Source organism: Trematomus bernacchii, unplaced genomic scaffold (genome assembly GCF_902827165.1).
Source record: "Trematomus bernacchii unplaced genomic scaffold, fTreBer1.1, whole genome shotgun sequence".
Lineage (NCBI taxonomy): Eukaryota > Metazoa > Chordata > Actinopteri > Perciformes > Nototheniidae > Trematomus > Trematomus bernacchii.
In genome coordinates, this window is record NW_022987720.1 from 28712789 (window position 1) to 28728743 (window position 15955).

Here is a 15955-nt window from a genome sequence, read left to right on the forward strand (position 1 = left end):
ACACAGACGGGTGAGAGAGATCTCTCGTCTGGATTGGAAAGATCGAAAATACATCATAGACGCATTCTTTTGTCTTTTTGCATATTAGAAACGGAGTTGGCGACACTAAGACTGCGATATAATGTTTATGTAGCAATAATACATATGACATATATGTTTTAAATGTCTCCAGTACCGATAAAAAGACCGATAACGTCGGAGCTTAACGGCGCGTAAAACACACGTGATGACGTCACCAACGAATCGACGACTGAATTAGTTGGCAACTAATCTGGTCATCGATTTTAATCGATTAAGTCGATTAGTTGTTGCACCCCTAGTCAAGATACTTAACACAGACTTGCTCCAGATGGCCACAACTTGGGTCTATTGGCAAAGATGTGCAATAGCTGACAATGTTGCTCCTATCTTCTCTCCTCTTCTCTGGCCTTTTTATTCAAATTCAAATAGCTTTATTGGTGTGATCAAAACCTGAGCATGAGGCGACATGTCACTGCAGCCTGCTTTGTAGATCTGTGTGTAGCCTTCCTCCCATCTGTTGTTCTCATCTTCCTCATCCGTCCATCCTCTGCCTCTCTTCTCTGCCCACCAGTTCCCTGGAGGTGACCGCTCCATTTGTCTCCTTCTCCTCATTTTCCCCTTTTCTTTCTAAAACAACACCATTTATTTCTGTGTCTTTCTCCTTCCCTTTTCCCCACGGAGTTCTGTCTGGTTCTGCAGCCCTGGCCTCTCCTCTTTTGGTCCCTGTTTATATTTAATCTGTCCTCCTTTATCTGTATTTCTTCAGCTCCTATTCCCATCTTCACCTTGGTTTTCCTCTCTGGTAGTGTCTCCCTCTCAGAGACCCTCTTCAAGGTTCAAGGTTCTTTATTGTCAATCTGACATAGCTACAGAGTAATTATGTAGTTGAAAATCTTATGTCACAGGCTTCTCCAACAATGCAACATAATAACATAATAACAATAAGAGCAAGAGCAATACAAAAATAATAATAGTTATAAAATAAAATAAAGTTATGATGTGGAATAGTGCAGTACGAGTCTATATACAAGTTATTGGAATGATATATATATATATTAGGTATTAGATACATACTACTGAGTAGCAGATGAATGTTTGAAGTTGTTTCAACAGTTCAATTTTTTAACAGTCTCATTGCCCGCGGGTAGTCGTGCATCACTGACCCATATTTTTATCTATGCTTTTACTTTTCTTGTGACCCCTTCAAATACTGCATACAGTTTCCTCTTTAACTCCTAAATTAAAGGTTGAAATACCTTATTTTTATCTGTAATTTCTCTATCCAGTGTCATGTTTCAATGGTACTCTTTCTCTCCTCTCTTTCTGTGTTGGTCTCTTTTAGTTTCCTTATAAGCTGCATCTCATTTTCCTCCCCCACTCTTCCCTTTTCTCACCCCTATATCACTTTATTCGGTTCCCTGAAGATCACCCAAAGATGGAGTCAGTGCTTGGTTGCAGAAAGTCCGGCTCTTTTATCTGTCTTGGAAAAAGAAAATCTGAATTCCCTGCTGTGCTTCACATCTTCCCTTCCCTTTGTCTTTTCACTGCGTCTCCTCTCTTACCATTTTATTTACATGATTCATTTTATTTCTTATCAGTTATCGAGTGCCTTATACTTTCACTCCCCTTCCTACTGTGTCTTTCTCGTCATTTCAGTTTTCATCTGGATTTCTTATTCTTAAGGGACCTCATTTATATTAAAAAAGCCTTTACATTTACTAAATATGGGAATATGGCTATCCTAAGAAGATTCTAAAATTGTAATTAAAGGACGCATGATATCCAAAGCTTGATGGATATTGGCTTTCTACTTGAACACAACATAGATAATTGGAGCAAATAGTCTCATCTCTACTTTTTCTCACTTAAGGTGCTGTTTACACGAGAACGCAAACGGTTGTATCCGCTACTTTTCTCTTTCGTATAGCCCGTTCGTTCACACGAGGCCGTAACGGAAACGCGGAAACGGACCCCGCAAACGATAACGGGTCCCAAGGTGGATAGATCTGCGGACGGAACGCTCTGGGGGGCCAAACGGCTCCGTGTGTACGCCCTATACGATCATTTCCTGATAACGATGAAGCCATAGCCCCGCCTCTCCCCACCTCTGCTGCTCACTGCCGTAGCATGGTCGGTAGCTACTGTCGGCTACTGTCAGCTGCTGTCAGCTACTGCTACTGACCATGCTATAGATGTTAGTGCAAAATCTACAGCTCCTCTACCACAACCATCAGCAACAAGTGGACATGGAGAACTACACAGCGGGGCATAAACAGAAGGGCAACCATGGCAGACATGCTCGGGGGTCTTCTTCGCTGCTTTTGGTGTATTTTGTGGCGGAAGTACAGCGCCACTTACAGGCCGGGCATATGTACTACAGCGTCTCCAGCGCTCCCGAGCGGTCTCGTTTGAACGGAAGACTTTTTTGATATCGTAATCGGTTCGTTTGCGTTTCGTATGCGTTGTCGTGTAAATGGGGTCTAAAACTTTATAGGCTTTGTTTATTTAATTAGTAAGTATCTTTTTCTCATGCCTCATTTGCAAGTCTTTCAGTCATGCAATCCCTTGTAGTCCAGTCATTCCGCATGCTGTTTTTCATCTTGATTTTTCTTTTTAAACATTTTAAGTTTCTTATATAACAGAATATGGCTATTCTAAGATTGTTTTAACATTTTAATTAGAGGACGTTTGATATCCACAGCTTGATGGACATTGGCTTTCAGCTTGAACATGACATCATAGATAATTGGAAAAAAAATGTTACTTCTCTGCATTTTCTATCTTTCTTCTTCATACGGTATTGTTTATTTATCTGGTTCTTTTGCCTCATGTGCAAGTCTTTAAATCATGAATTTCACTCTCCTTCTTACTGTTTCCTTTTCCTGCTTCACCCGTCATCACATGCTCTTTGGGTTAGGGCTGCACGATATTGGAAAAAACTGACATTGCGATTTCCCTGCATTATATATAGCGATATGAAAAAATACAGGAATTGAAGAAAAGACAGTTTTTTTTGTCCGACACCCCCAACTTTAATGCTATACAATTGGTATTTTTCTAACTATATTCAACCGGATGAAGGATTTTAGTCAGGGACGTCTGGATTTTAAGTTATCAGAGCAAGAAGCTGAGCTAGCTCGGTTAGCAGCGCCGAACTGCCCTGGAGAAACACATGAAACTACTTTATTCACTGTTTTTACCTTTGATCACCCGGTCCGGTTGCTTTGGAGGTTTGATTGTGATTGGTGGTTTGCTGTCACTCACTCAAGTACCCCTGACATGAGAGCCGCGCGAGTTTTCCTTTTGTAGCAAGCAGCAAAATAATTGTAACATGACGTGTTTGAGTTCATTTGCCTACTTAATATCGCACGTCCTACATTTAAAAAAAATCTTACGTGAATATCGCGCATGCGCATATCGCGATTATCGTCACGACACGATATATCGTGCGGCCCTACTTTGCGTCTTGATTTCCTCTTCTTTAGGGACCTGATTCATAAACCATCCATTCCTTTATAAGGTAATATAGCTATTTTAAGATTGATTTTAAAATGTCAATGTAACCATGCCAGAGCTTGGTTAATGATGGATATTGGCTTTCTGTTTTAATGCAACACAGATAATTAGGAATCAGCGTAAACCCACTCACTTTCGGCTCCAGATATATTTTTTCAGAACCCTCAGTTTTGGCTTGGTTTTTAGCCGTAAACATTGGTGAGTAATGATCCCTTTTAATAATCCCTCAGGGCCTCTCCTGCTGTGTTTTACTTTATTCCATCCATCTCACTCCCTCATCCATATCCTTTCCTTTTTATCTTTGTGTGTCTCTTTCTGTAACTTCCTCCTGTCCCTGTTTCTAGCATCTATTATTAATGCTTCTTCCTTTCTGTTCCATTTTCTTCCCCTAGATTTTGAGGAGGTGGAGAATCTCATGCTGCACAACCTCCCGTCTCTGTGTTGCCGCCTGTCAGACTGGCCCTCTCTGCTCTGTGACACCCCGGGGCTCCAGCTGAGTGAATATAAAGGACCAAGGGCCACCCAGTACTGCATGGTGATATTGCTGCACCTCGCCATGCAGCATGGAGACAGGTGACACATGCAGAGGGCATAAATACACACAAAATAAAAATTAATCACCATTTTACTCACTTTTTCTGTCCACATAAAACAAAAACACACAATACAACCATAAAAGTAACAATGACAATATTGCTAACATAAATAATTAAATACAAAAACAGCTGACATGACATCACTCCAATTAAAGTGAATACAGTTAAAATAAAAACCTATACATGATGGAAATTATGAAAATACAAAAAATTGAAAAATATATATATAAGAAAAATATTTATTAAAGATAAATACATTTAAATACAAATAAATGAATTAAAAATAAAAATAAATGTAAAACATTAATACATCTAAAAGTAAAATAAATTAAATTAAATTGAAAAATTAAAATGTTCCTCGCTGTTCAATGCTTCAGACATATCCTCATTTTCAATTAAAAGTTTCCAGATAGAAATAAAGGCCTCACGTTTTCCTTTAGAAAGTAATTTTCTCCAAAGAGAGCCATGAAAACTTCTAATTACATTATCTCCTAAATAAAGCTGTGAAAAGCTTCGAATGGAGGAGACATATTTATGAAAAACTCTTTATGTGTGTGTTAGGCATAGTTGAATAAATTCCTGCTTATAAAAAACTTAGGGTGAACTCACTTTTTGATTGATTATGTTGCAGTGTTTTAAATAATTGAAAAGGGAGAAAAGCAATTGGTTTTGCAAACATTTAGCTTATTAGAAAGGCAAATCTTTGCTCAGTTTTAAATCGAGAAATATCTCTGAGCTGGTATTCTTGTGGAAATTAAATGAATATTTCAGTAGCAGTAAAAAAAAAAGCGTTTTGCTGATACAAATTCTAAGCACTTGTTCTGCTGCAGAGTGGTTTCTGTTCGAAGGAGACTAGGTTTCATGTGGGATGAGAATCAATACAAAGAGTAAAATGTCACCAAAGCCCTCTCTGCTACAACGGTAGCCTCTGCTACTCTGTGAATGCACTTATAGTTTAAGTATGTCTGGAAAATCATTGACGGAATCAAATATTTCTCAATTTTAAAGCCTGGAAATATTTTTGTGGTATGGACGAGAGTCTTAAAGGTCACCTATCATGCTATTTTTAGGCAATAGCATAGGTCTCAGATATATATACAAATATATTAAAAACATGTCTATGAAGTGTTCTGCTCAAAATACCAAACAGATCACCCATTCTAGCCATGCCTCATATCCCTCTATTTCACTTATTGTTTCAAAAGTGATGATTTGGGGTATAAAGCTTTAAAAAGGAGGGGGCTGAGCTCATGCGGGACCCGGCAGCTACTGTCTAAACTAAATACTGCCGTGATGAAACGCCATATCACAGATTATCAAGGATTATTTCTGAAACAGTATGGAGCTCAAAGGCTTTCTCTCTTGCCGGTTATACCACAAGGTGAGTTCCTTTTTATTTCCTGCTTCTTCACACACATGCTCTCCAGTACAGGTTAGCTCTGAGTGTTAGCGATGCTAATGTAAACACCGACCATATTACGTCGAAAACAGTCGGGCATTGTTTCTGATAGCAACGTTTCTGATAGTGCCGTGGGTCCACATTTCAGATATTACGTCATATCGGACGCAAATCTGGATCGGCTCCGTTGTAGCCCCGTTTTTAGAGATTTGGGTACGGAGGAAAAGAGAGAGGGTTTTATTTTCTGACGCTGCGTGAGATCCCCGACACACCGGGGACACATCTTGATGTATAAAAGACATCAAAAAGTGCATTTTGCATGATAGGTCCCCTTTAAAAAACATATTCACTAAGGACAGGTATTGAAGTTTAAGTTTAATTGATACATTGACAGCCTTTCTTAAAGGAGGTGCAAGTTTATTTATATAGTACATTTAAAAAATAAGGACATTTTGAAATGCTTTACAAAAAACAGTGAAAATATATTGCAAATGAAAGACAGTATACAATTACGTTTAAATGCATTAATAAGCCAAGAGAATAGATATTAAAACAAGCTAATATAGAAGTAGGCTGTATAAAAACAAGACAAAAGTTACTCTGGGGTGATGAAGTCTTTTTATAGGCAGACCCCGAAGTTAGCATCGCAAGCGCTCTCTCGACAAAAAACTACTCAATTTTGTACACTGGATTTCGAGTTATTGAAGAAACTAAGATCTGTGGTAAACACACTTTTACTATACTTGCGCATTTTTCTTCAGCAGAATAATCTCAACATATAATCACCATTTTAGGAATTTTGAAGCGAAATTGCAATCGTCAGAGGTAGAAAGCTAACGCTAGGCTTTAAAGGAACTACATCACGGTCACATGACTTCACGTCACCACCGCTAAGCTAAAGGCCACTAATGATCTGCTTGATGACATACAGTATTCTCATTTGACACTTGTTAACATCCGCCTGTATTTTGACACGTAGAAGAAACTCACCAGTGGGGATTTACTGATGAATTTCATGTCTTAAAACAAAACGTAAAAATCTCTAAAGGTTATGTTACCACAGACTTACCTTAGGAATCTTAACAACCATTGACTTCAAGACGAGTGAACTGTAAGTGGTCAAATGCTAACTCATTCCCTGCTTTAAGGACTCATTCCTGCACCACTCTGCTACCCAGCTCTATTAAGAAAGCTGCTGTCTTTGTACTGTGTGTAACCCTCTCGCTGCTTCATCAGCACTTCTGCGGCCTATCGATGGTGTTCTTAAGTACATATTTTATGACCTCAGAGAAAACGTGGGCTTACACGGAAAGCTTAATTTGTCCTTCTGTGGAACCTCGGCTGTGCATTGCCCCCCCGGGGAAAGGGGATGAAAGCCTCTCCCCAACACTGTGTGGTCTCGTTAAGATTAATGGGAGCTGTGGCCAGATATTTACATAGCGTGGGAGGGTTGAGTGTGTGCGGGGAGAAGATCTGTGTGTTTGTGTGTGTGTGTGTGTCCGTGTGTTGCTAAACATCCCGACTGTTTGTGTGTATTTATGCGTGAGAAAGAGAGATAACAAGTGTGGGTCATCAACAGCAAGCCCCTGCAGCACTTTGTGTTTTTCCCCTTTGTTACTGTGTGTTTGACATGAATTCAAGTATGTGTATGTATGAGTGTTTATTAGGGCTGTACCCGAATATCCGAATATGCACTGCGGCTGCCAAATTGAATTAATTGAAAACTCCAATATCAACGTAAGAGCTTGTGCCTCTTCGGGGGGTGCTAACACTTAACCATAAACGTTATAGTTTACTTTCTCCGTCTTTATAATGTAGATATTACTTTTTCTCCGTTAATCGCCGTCACGTTGTTTCCATAGCAACAACAACTTCCTGTCAACAGCGCTAACTCTCCTTCAAAATAAAAGCATGTCCATACAAAATAGGAAGCCAAGCCAAATTACACTTAAGACATATACAACTGCAACGAAAGTAACAAACACAATGCAATATCCTTTTCAATTTCAAAGAACACAAATTGGGTTATATACATTAACAAATAACTATAAAACAACAATACTGTAGAATAACAAAATGAATGCAGTGAATAAACCGAAATACACGTGTTGAAGCGGCCCGCTGCTGATTACTACCGAATATCCGGAGCCCGAAAAATGGTATTCGGGACAGCCCTAGTGTTTATATATAATGAAGTGTAAATATTTGACCACATCTATTAGTTATTTTGGTATTTAAAGTAAATATCATCCTTATAGAGTGGTGGAGGAATGAGTCTTGAACCCGTAAATGACTTTGCTTTTAAGCACTTGTAACCAGGTTTTAAATGAGTTTTAGGTGAGATTCCCCCAAAAAGTGTTCACGTTTTGTTTCTCGACGTAAAATATGTCAGTAAATACCCCACTGGTGGATGTCTGAAGCATCTATGTGTCTTAAAAACAGTGGTTGCTTACAGGTGGATCAATAAGAGGACTAAACGTCATCACATCGAACATTAGCCGCCTTTAGCTTAGCGGTGGTGACGTGAAGTCATGTGACCTTGCTGTAGTTCCCTTATAGCCTAACGATAGCTTTTAACTTCTGCCAGTTTAATTTATAATTTTATAAATCACAAACTGGTGTTGATATATGTGGAGATTATCCTGCTGAACAAAAGGTGTAAGCATCATAAACATGTTTTTGCCACACATCTTATTTTCTGCAATATTCCTTTGCTGTTAGTCGAGAGAGCCCTTGTATATATCCTTTATTTAACCAGGTAAAAGTCAAGAGCGACCTGGCCAAGAAGGGCAGCAACAGATAAAACACAGACAATACAGGCAGAACGAATGCAGCGGTCGTAAAACACAAATTGAATGGCACAATTAACCAGTCAATATGCAAATAAAATAAACTATTATAAATCATTTCAAACTGGCACAATTGAAAACTACTTCAATGATGGGATATACGAGCAATCACATCAACCAATGCATTCAGTGGCAGTGGTTGTCAGTGGCAGTGGCTCAGTCAGTAGGGGATTGGACTGTGAGCTGTAGGGTCGCCGGTTCAAGTCCCCAACCAGATCTAAAAATGGAGTGTGGACTGCTACTTGGAGAGGTCCCAGTTCACCTCCTGCCCTACTGTGGTGCCCTTGAGCAAGGCACCGGACATTTTCAGTCTGCGCCGGAAGATGTTAACAGCATTTAATTAAACAAATTATGCAATTATATACAATGACATTTGTGAGATGGCGTGGCTCCCCCCCTCAGCTCAGCTGATACCCGTTCGCGTGGGGTGCTGGGTGGAAGAGAGATAGATTCTCCCTGTCTATCACGGGTTATCAACTGTAGTCTTCTCCTATTGGCTGGCGTCGACGGGGCAATTCCTGTCGTTTTTCTGGTGTCAAATTACAGCATTCTAATGTCTGTGGTTATTTAAACATTCCCTAATAACAGTATTGCAGCGTCAATAAATGAGTGTTAAAGACAGTGTGTTTAGTGTACAACACCACATGTCATTTCACCTTCAATTCACGGTTCACATGCTAATGCTAACCGGACATTACGTGATTTACTAGCGGAAAACCGGAAGTCATGTGTGAACATTCGGTTTTCAGAATAAAACAGTTTTAAATGAAAAAAGTGTATTTAATTTAAATTACGCCATATAAACATTGATTTTATTTCTTACACAACCAAATGTCCAATGTGACACTATTGCCCATGCTTGTGTTTGTGTTTCCCAGGCTCCTCCCGGACCAGATGGTGTTCTCCAGTGTGGTGTGGCTGCTGCGCTCGGTGCAGGCGCAAGGCGGCTGCGCTCCTCCTCGCTTCGTGCTCCGCTCCGCCCTCTACCTGCTGGCAGCGACACAAGACAAGATCCCAAACCTCGACAGGGTAACTCAGATCATCGCTGCACAGAAATCAAAACATATTCTTCTCTGTAACTTCCACATTTTCACAGTAGAGAAAAGCATTATGGTATTTTTTCTAAGTACTGTATTTAATATATGTGTGTTCTTAAGTATAATTTTGAGGTATTTGTACTTTTTATGTTACCTAATTATTTCTCCTCAACAACATTTTAGAAACAAATATTGTACTTTGTACTCCACTAGATTATTTGGACATCTTTAGCTCATATAGATATAGATTATCAGCTAATGGTTAAGCAATGTTAATTTCCTATTTCAAGCGTCATACTTTTGTTACACGCTCTAATGTAACAACATTATGCTATTGGAAAACTTAACAAAAATGATTAATATCTAGTACAAAAATATATATCAATTAATAATTAAACCACAGTTTTAACCACAAAGTGACACGTCCTAAAACCAGGAAGTAAACTCCTTCCGGTTCCTTCGACAAAAACGCAATGCAATTTCTCCATAGGATATTGGAAAATAGCTGGAAATAAGGTATGTGGTTGAGACACGTTCAAGAGATGGATCACGTTTTGTTCAGCCAGATAATATCCACATGTCTACCCTACTTTTATAATTTTCTAATCATAAATCTAGTCGCCAGAAGCAAAATGCTAACGTTATGCTATAAACGAACTACAGCCGGGTCGCTGCTTCAACGTCACGCCAACTTAAGATCCATATTCAAACATACAGATTCTAAATTGTACGAGTTGAAGCGTTTGTTTGAACAGTTTGCAGGAGGCAGGTACTTGCTTTCAAGCAGAACACGGGGAAACAAACTTAGCGGGAGTGTTTACGTGTTCGGTGTAATGACGTACAACGGCCTCGACAACTTCTGTAGTCCTATTCAGCAACTTGGTAACAACCATCGTTTTTCAGACACGTCAACTCTTCAGAAATCACCAGCGGGGTCACTGCTGATGTATTTAATGTCGTAGAACAAAACGTGATCCGTCTCTTGAACGTGTCTCAACCACAGACCTTCTTTCAGCTATTTTCCTAAATCCTATGGAGAAATTGCATTGGTTTTTGTCGAAGGAACCGGAAGTGGTAAAATGCTAACTTACTTCCGGGTTTTAGGACGCGTCACTGTGGCACTCTAGTGACATATAATTATAGGGTCAGATATTTAGCAGCTGAATATAAAGTCATTACAATTAGCTCCACCTTTACAAGCTGTGATGAACACATTAATGCACCGATAATCATAATCCAATCATTTAATATTTATGATTCTAAAATGGGCCATGCGTAACGAGTACTTTTACTTTTGGTACTAAAGTATATTTTGATACTTTTGTACTTAAAATATTTTAAGTGCAGAACTTTTACTGAAGATCTGAGTACTTCTTCCTCCTCTAACTGTGTTTTATGCTTTTCAGTAATGACCATTTTGTATATTTGCCTTGTTTCAGTATTTTCAACAGTTGTACCTTTTATCCCTTTAAATCTCACCACAACACACACTGCCAGCAGAGGCAGGTAGTCCGCCTCGAGGCATATTCAGCGAGATTCAAGCGGTACAACATTAAAGTGCCAAGATTTCCTTAAGATGAAGGAGTTCAAAGTGTTGATTTTCCTGTTCACAAAGAAAGAACAGCATGCACTGCAGGTGGCAGCTTTTACTCAGAAACAACAGTTTGACAGCTTTTATTCATCTTTGGATGCAACAAATAGTATTTCCTCAAAATAATGTACTTCTGTTTAGTTCAAAGAGCATCATATTATATTATTGCACACTTGAGACGCCTCCACTGGACTCCTTTGTTTACTTCCATAACATGGTGACATCATTATGTAACACTCACGCTACTATTGGATAGATCTGCAACACATTGTACGTGATAGGCTAAGGGGCGGGACATCTCTTAGCGGTTGACCAATCACAACAGAGCCGGCCAGCTAACCAATCAGAGCAGACTGGGCTCTGGTTTCAGACAGAGGGGGAAAAGAGGTGCTGCAGCACAGGCAGTATGAGAACAATAAAGAGCTTTTTGAACATTAAAGCATGGAGACATGTCACAGTAGAGACACTACATACTGATATACACCTGAACATCAGGAGGAGAGGACTCTTTAAAGTAGAGACACTACATACTGATATACACCTGAACATCAGCAGGAGAGCACTCTTTAAAGTAGAGACACTACATACTGATATACACCTGGACATCAGCAGGAGAGGATTCTTTAAAGTAGAGACACTACATACTGATATACACCTGAACATCAGCAGGAGAGGACTCTTTAAAGTAGAGACACTACATACTGATATACACCTGAACATCAGCAGGAGAGGATTCTTTAAAGTAGAGACACTACATACTGATATACACCTGAACATCAGCAGGAGAGGATTCTTTAAAGTAGAGACACTACATACTAATATGAAGCTGGTAGCTCCATATATTACAATAGAGAGGCGAAGTCCCTCCGTTTCCGGTGGACCTCCATGAGACCATATTTCGGAAAAAGTATGTATTGAAGTCAATGGGGGAGAGAAAGATTATCTTTCGATCCCGTTTGAATTGTGCCACGAATTACACATATGATGTTTGTCAATTTAAAAGATAATTTTGCAAGTCAAAAAAATTAAAATGTGTCGTAAAACTGTGAAGTAACACTTTTTTTGTGTGAAACCGCTCAATGAACTACATCTCCCGCCTCGCACCACACACCAAGACGGCCGTCACGTTGGCACATTTCACCTCTTTCTTTCAGAATGAGGCAGAAAAGTATTAAAAGAGGTGAAAATCACTCCAAGTCTGGGCATGTTGAGAGCTGCACATACACACAAGGGGAGTTAGTCGGTTCCGTAAGAGCCAGCATGCGGGACCGGGATTCTGGGATTTGTAGTCTTTCTAGTTGCGTATTTTTCATAGTCTTATATTTCAACAGTTTTACGACAAACTGACTTTTTTGACATGGAAATTATTTGTTAAGATTGACAAACATCATATGTGTAATTCGTGGCACAATTCAAACGGCATCGAAAGATAATCTTTCTCTCCCCATTGACTTCAATACATCATTTTTCCGAAATAAGGTCCCATGGGTCGGAAGTAGATGGGCGGGACTTCGCCTCTCTATGGTTTCAAAGTTTGTTTTCATCTTGCAAAACTATTTACCTAACTTATGTTTCAATCTTTTTTACCAACACCGAAGGCTCCTTTGAGCTGCATCAGCAAGGCGCTCTCCTCCCAAAGCTTCTCCTCCCTCTACATCCACCACCCTGCTCTCCTCCACTTCATCTATCGATATCCCGATCTAGTGGAGAAATTCGGGTCGCTGGTCCTGGAGCTTTGGTTGACCAAGCAGACGCAGCACACAGATGCAGAGCAGAGCACGGTAAGGGGGGGAAATAGTTTCACTTCTTTCAAGTATTCATCAATAAATAATTGTAGTGCTTTGATTAAAAACACTTCAACAAGTTTCACTAATTATTTCACAAGTGTTAGAAATTCAGTTTTTTTTTAATCATTCTCTTTAACCTCTCACGATTTAAATGTAATGAAAAGCTGGTCGGCTTTTATTTCTTGGTACAGGAGAAAGGAGAGTGGAGAGAAAGCGGTGCGGAGGAGGATAAGGAGCCGGACACAGAAACACTGGAGCTGCTGACTCTGATAGACAAACACCCAGCTGTCCTGCTGACCCTCCTGGTGAGAATTAAAGACCTGCTGCATTTTAATTGGCTATAATAAAGTGAAGATGCTTTTAAATGCTGCCTGATATGCTGCAGCGTTTCACACCCAGTTAAGACTAGCCAGGAGCAGTAAACCGCGGGGTCTTAAAAAGTATTAAAAGTTGATAAATCAATTTAGTGAAAATGAAGGTTATTAAAAAGTATGAAACGGCATTTTCCAAGGTATTACGTTTTGTAGCTTGTTTTCAATAAGTATATAAATTGTCCAAAAAGGTTGTATTCTACAGTTTGCCTGAATGTAATCATTGCGTAGGTGTGTAGTGTGATTCTGTGTAGTTTATTTATGGCATCCCGTTGGATTTGACGTCATCTGAACAGGACATCGCACGCTCACTGCTTGATAGCGCGAAGGTCCGTTTACGCCGGTTGTTAAACAACATCGTTATGGGGAAATGCAAGTCTGCGTCCAAATGGTTGGAAGATAAGGAGGAAGGACAATCAATACTGTATATAGTCAATGTGAGGTAAAGTGTGTCGCCAAGGTAACCGGTTAAAACTCCAAGTGGCGATGAGGTCTTAAAATGTATGGAAAGGGTCTTAAAAAAGGTCTTAAAAGGGATTACACTTCACTTCAGGATTCCTGCATATACCCTGTAATAAGACTTGGGTGTTATAGTTTGGGCTAAGATTGGGCAATTGTTCCTATTTTCATATTGTCGAATATGTGGGAATGGGGAAATTAAGAAGTCAAATGCCAGCATGGATGAAAAGATAACTGTCAAAGAAAAAATATCCAGTTAAATGAATAAGCATTTAGAAAACAGAGTGATGATTTTATCCATGCCTCCCTTCAGAAAAGGATTACTTGGTGCTACAATATGATATCATCTTATGATATTAAGAAGGAGAAAAAATACTTCATAAATCCACAAAGAGAAATTCAGTTTTCATTCTGTAGTGAGACAATTGAAATATAATATAAGAAATACATAGAAGGCTTCTCAATTCTCTAATTTGCCCTCCTCGACTCCTATCCTCGTGTCTTAGTCCCGCCCACAGGAGATGCAAGCGAGGAGTCGAGGAGGGGAACCGAGGAGAGAGGAGGGGAAGCAGCAGGCGGTTAGAGAAATGAGAACTCCTCTCCTCTGAGCGGTCATTTTAAAGAGACGTCCATTAATGATGACAGGAGGCACAGCAGCACTCTGTCTGACGGACAGATGTGTTCATGATGACTTATATATTTACTTTTAATTCATTGACAGTGCGGTATAATGAGTCAATAATAGAAGGCTTCTCAATTCTCTAATTTCCCCTCCTCGAATCCTCGGTCCTCCGGTAGTGACCCAGAAATGGATTTCAGCGCGCCATGTTGAAGGACATTTCTCTCAATGCACATCGAGGACCGAGCATCGAGGATCGAGCATGGAGGAGGCTCTCTGGAGGAGCTATAATCGAGGATACACTGATGGGTCCTCCACGGCTCCTCCTCGGATGTATTTCCGGCAACAGTGATGTTTCAAAGAGTCGTGACGCACGGCCGGACTTATCTCAGCCAATGACAGCTCTGCATGCATCCCCTGGATATATCCAGTCTCTGATAGTGTTACGTTATTATGAGAGTGCTCTCATACTTGTTTGATTCTGAAATCAATATATATATATATATGTGTGTGTGTGTGTGTGCGCATCTGTAGCCTGTTATTGTCTCATTATACCGCACTGTGAATGAATTAAAAGTAAATATATAAGTCGTCATGAACACATCTGTCCATCAGACAGAGTGCTGCTGTGCCTCCTGTCATCATTAATGGACGTCTCTTTAAAATGACCGCTCAGAGGAGAGGAGTTCTCATTTCTCTAACCGCCTGCTGCTTCCCCTCCTCTCCTCGGTTCCCCTCCTTCCCAACGCATCTCCTGTGGGCGGGACTAAGACACGAGGATAGGAGTCGAGGATAGGAGTCGAGGAGAGGAGTCGAGGAGGGGAAATTAGAGAATTGAGAAGCCTTCATAGTGTCTCAAAAAGAGAGGGGGCAGCCATAGTTCATCCCAGTCTAAGTCGTATTGAAAAAAGTGTACAACTCTTATGGAGAGCAGGCATACGAATAAAATAAGGGAAACCAGATTGTAATTAAGGATTTAAATGAAATCGTCACTTGTGCTAATTGACAAAGCTCAGCGACAGGCATGCCGCTCCACATGAAAACATCTCTTAATGCATAGTAGGGAGCAGATGGTTATTAGATAAGATTATTTTTAGACCACATCGTAGTTCTGATAGTAAGTTCCCTTAGATGTCAGAATCGTCTTTTCTGATTAAAAATCGTTGTATTGCGTTTCGACAATGCATAACCAGTGTTTGTTATTTAGAAATGGAAAACAAAATATATGCATACAAATGAGACAGTGGTCTGTACTGATTGAATGTAAAAAGAGACACAATTAATTACAAAGAACACACAAACAATAGCAACGACTAAAGTAATCCCCTACATTCACTGCCGATGACCAATCATCTTTTCAATCATTGAAGTACAATTAAATACCAATTAGCTCAAGCTAGTTTATAGAAAACACAATTATATTGAGCAGCATTTTATTTATGTTTACCTGGATTCATTCCCTTAGTTATTTTGACTGTGTTAATAGAATAGAATAGAATCCTTTATTGTCATTATACAGGTACAATGAGATGAGTACCTTTCTTTAAGGTGTCATTAAAAATACAAAAAACAAGAGACGTACAACATCCAGGAGAAGACAACGTACAAACAACAAGCATTCATACTTCAATATGCAGAGACAGTTAAAGTGCAGGAATATATCAGTTTAGGAAAATAAATATGTTTGAATTTGTATACAAATATATATAT

The 15955-nt window shown here is 39.6% G+C and overlaps 1 protein-coding gene across 1 annotated transcript in view; it reads left to right on the top strand.

Annotated features, from left to right (window-relative positions):
• Positions 1-15955, top strand: part of LOC117493072 (meiosis inhibitor protein 1-like) — a 125154-nt gene that overhangs the window by 66135 nt on the left and 43064 nt on the right. The window contains 4 exon segments of the mRNA XM_034143462.1: positions 3930-4110; positions 9260-9410; positions 12608-12790; positions 12961-13101. Of these exon segments, the coding sequence (XP_033999353.1) occupies positions 3930-4110; positions 9260-9410; positions 12608-12790; positions 12961-13101 (656 nt within the window).